This window comes from Poecilia latipinna, unplaced genomic scaffold, assembly GCF_001443285.1.
Source record: "Poecilia latipinna isolate Pla-1442-1.1 unplaced genomic scaffold, P_latipinna-1.0 Scaffold597, whole genome shotgun sequence".
Classification (NCBI taxonomy): Eukaryota; Metazoa; Chordata; class Actinopteri; order Cyprinodontiformes; family Poeciliidae; genus Poecilia; species Poecilia latipinna.
In genome coordinates this window covers 155452-158791 of record NW_015113213.1, presented here as the reverse complement: position 1 = coordinate 158791, position 3340 = coordinate 155452, and the positions used below count along the sequence as shown (strand labels likewise).

Here is a 3340-nt window from a genome sequence, read left to right as displayed (position 1 = left end):
AATTTATTTAAAAAATTAAAAAAAATTTTTAAATTTTACCCCCCCCGGAAAAAAAAAAAAAAAAAAAAAAAAAAGTTCAGTCTGATTAAATGTCAGACGGTGAACAAAAAAGGTTAAGTGTGTTTTTGTACATTGAAAAAAAAAATAAATAAATAAAATTCTGGTTTCAGCTCTGATTGAATAAGGATTTAAATTTTCACAGCTGGTGGCCAGAAGTGCAACATGGCTATTTACTCTCTCCTGGGCCAAACCGTGTTTCTCTTTCTGATCGCTAAGAAAGTACCGGAGACGTCAAAAGCAGTTCCTCTTATTGGAAAGTAAGTCCATGTCCTTCACTTTTAGTTCCCTTCTGGCTGCCTTTTTGCTGACTTAAAACTCTGACTCATCTCTTTTCCAAAATCTTCCACTGCAGATATCTGATGTTTGTGATGTCAGTGACCACCGTTGTAATAATAAACTGCGTGATTGTCCTCAACGTGTCCTTAAGAACCCCAAACACTCACAAAATGACAAACAAAGTTCGCAAGGTAGAACGTTTTTTTTTTCCAGATCAGATGCTGTTTAACCCTGATAAGTGACTTTTTCCTTGGAGATTCACCCCAATTCCTTCTCGACTTCAGATCTTCCTGAATGTGTTGCCTCAGCTGCTCAGGATGAGGATGAAACCCTGGACGCCAAGCTGTGAAGGAGCCTCCGAAACCACTGACGGAAAAACTCCCGGCAGAGACAGAACCCACAGCCGGCGCCGCAGCTCCGTTACCCTCATCGCTAAAGCAGAGGAATATTTAGTGAAAGTGGCTCGATCTGAGCTGATGTTTGAAAAACTCAAAGAGAGGAACGGATTAATGAAGTCGGTGTTAGAAAAGCTTCGTAAGCATCGCCATCTTCGAGTTTTCTGAATGTCCTTTACCTCACACAGTGAAAGCAAAGTTCTGATCAGAACATACTTATCGTGGATGGTAATAAGATGCAGTGCCACTGTAACGTAACTACATGATCCGTCTTTTACGCAGACGGTGGGCTGAAAGGAGGCACAGCGGAGCAGCTCAGCGTCAGTCTGGCTCAGGCCTCTCCGGAGCTCAGGCAGTGTGTGGAATCCTGCAAACACATAGCAGAGACCGCAAGGCAGCAAAACAGCTTCCAGAGTGTAAGCTCCTGCAAAGTGTTAAGCATGTTTTTGCTGATTGTGGGGAGAAGTCATAAACATTTAACACTCGACTTCGTCCTAGGAAAATGAAGAATGGTTCCTGGTTGCTCGGGTGATCGACAGGGTCTGCTTTATCGTCATGGCGTTGGTGTTTTTCATCGGCACGACCGGCATCTTCCTAATGGGCCACTTCAACCAGCCTCCCTCCAAACCGTTTGGTGGGGATCCAAAGGAGTATCTCCCTCCATTAGAGAACCACACCAACGTAACAGAATAGGAGCAGGACACAAGCCTCAGGACTTTCACTGCCTGTCGGGCGAACTGAACTCTGAAAGCTGCATCAGGATCATAGGCGAGAGCTACAGCGCCCGCATCCTGCAGGCCAATGGTTTCCAAACTTTTTCTTCTGCGCCCCCCACCCTATGGATTACAAATGGCTGTCTGGTTGAAACGACGTGTGTGACGGGGGCATCGACTTTTTGGGGGGCAAAATGAATGTACGTAGCTGAAAATAGACACCAACATCGGTAGCCTACAAGGTACTTGTTAAGCTTAAGGTTCTGTATTGATATTAGCTAGTCATCTTTTAGCTAACATTACCTGCATCCAGCAGCTTCACTCAACTCAGTCGGTTAGTTTGGAGGGAAAAACTGTGAAAAGTTCTTTGCGTTTTGCTGGTTTGCTGCCGTGATTCCAACACAAACCTACGTAGCTCCGCACAGCAGCAGCAAGTCTCCTTCACTGGTGTAAACCCAGCGCGAGCGTCGTAGCGCTCATGTTGCGTTTAAAGGCGGCTAGGAAAAACAGGTTACAACATGTTAACAACAGATTAAACAGTTTTAACTGCTGATAAAAGTGACAGAGGACACAAATATGGGAAGTGTGGAAGCCTCTACTGTATCACATTGACATAGGAATAACAGAGAGTTTGCCATTCTAAGGTAAAAACCCAGCGCATACAGTTCATGTTTTGGGTTTTTTTCATCCAGACGGCTTCCCGCGCCCCCCCTGCAATGACACGGCGACCCCCTAGGGGGCGCGCCCCACAGTTTGGGAACCTCTGCTGTAGGCTGTGTAGGCTGCAGAGCACAATGCAGAACCCGTAACCTGATATGCATTTCATTATTTTCTGGTTGTGAGAAAGTAAGGTGATGACTTTCACTGTTCTTGTTAATTGTTCATATGCAATAAACAAATAAAAATACATTCAAATACATAAATAAAGTTTGTTTTTTTTCATGACAATCACCAGAAGTCTTTCTGCTTCAGCGGCCTTGCAGGACTGCAATGCAAGCAGTTGAACCTCACACTGTCCGGCTCCAGGGCTGCATGAGGCTCCTCTGCATCTCCTGGCTAGTTAACCTGCAGACACACAGTCCTGGCTCAGCTTGCATATACATGTACAGTGCCTTTATATTTCTAGAAGTAATCTGTAAGCAGAAAAACACATTATCAGTGCGCTGTATGTATATTAAGAATCATAACAACACCAGCTGATGTCCTGCATCTTTGCCATATGCTGCTTCAAGATATGTATAGGACCTCTTGTGCGTGTCACAGCTGCCTTTACTTGTAGCCTTGTTGACTTGGGATTCATATGTTATCATGTTGAGTATTTCTGTAACTTGCACAGAAGCCCTAACACACACAGTAACCTCAATGCACCCCAGTCAGTCATCACAGAGTGTGTGTGGAGTAATTAGACTCCACTCACCACCTGTTCTGGCGACCACTCTATGGCCCTTTTTATTTATTTATTGTTTATCAAACATAAATGCAGATGAAATATCAGTTTCTTATTCTAATTTTAATCATTTTATTGTTGCAACCAAAATTAAAGCATATTTTTAATTTTAAAAAACAAGCCTAAGACGTCACTTTTAACAAATTTTCCCTCTACAATACATTTCTCATGCAAACTGTTGATTGGTGATGGTCAGGAGGGCTGAACATAATCACATAAACACAGGGTTTCTACCTCCAAACTAATTCGCCCAAAACATTGATTGGAAACGCCATTCTGGATCCAACAAAGAAACACCTCCATTCATTGGAAGCTGAACTGGAGTTTTCTGAGCAAAGCAGACATTAATTAGGTTGTGTGGCAGATATGACTTCAAATGTTACACATTTAAACATATCAAACAATTCTGCTATGATCTTTCGCATCATATGACTTATTGCTGTATGCTA

At 43.0% G+C, this 3340-nt stretch overlaps 1 protein-coding gene across 1 annotated transcript in view; it reads left to right on the top strand.

Moving 5' to 3' along the window:
• chrng (cholinergic receptor, nicotinic, gamma) overlaps positions 1-1590 on the top strand; it is a 7978-nt gene extending 6388 nt beyond the window's left edge. The window contains exons 8-12 of the mRNA XM_015042634.1: positions 203-317; positions 413-527; positions 621-870; positions 1014-1147; positions 1230-1590. Coding sequence (XP_014898120.1) covers positions 203-317; positions 413-527; positions 621-870; positions 1014-1147; positions 1230-1424 — 809 coding nt within the window. The 3' untranslated portion in view covers positions 1425-1590. The remainder of the gene's footprint in view (positions 1-202; positions 318-412; positions 528-620; positions 871-1013; positions 1148-1229) is intronic.
• Positions 1591-3340: the final 1750 nt, after the last annotated feature.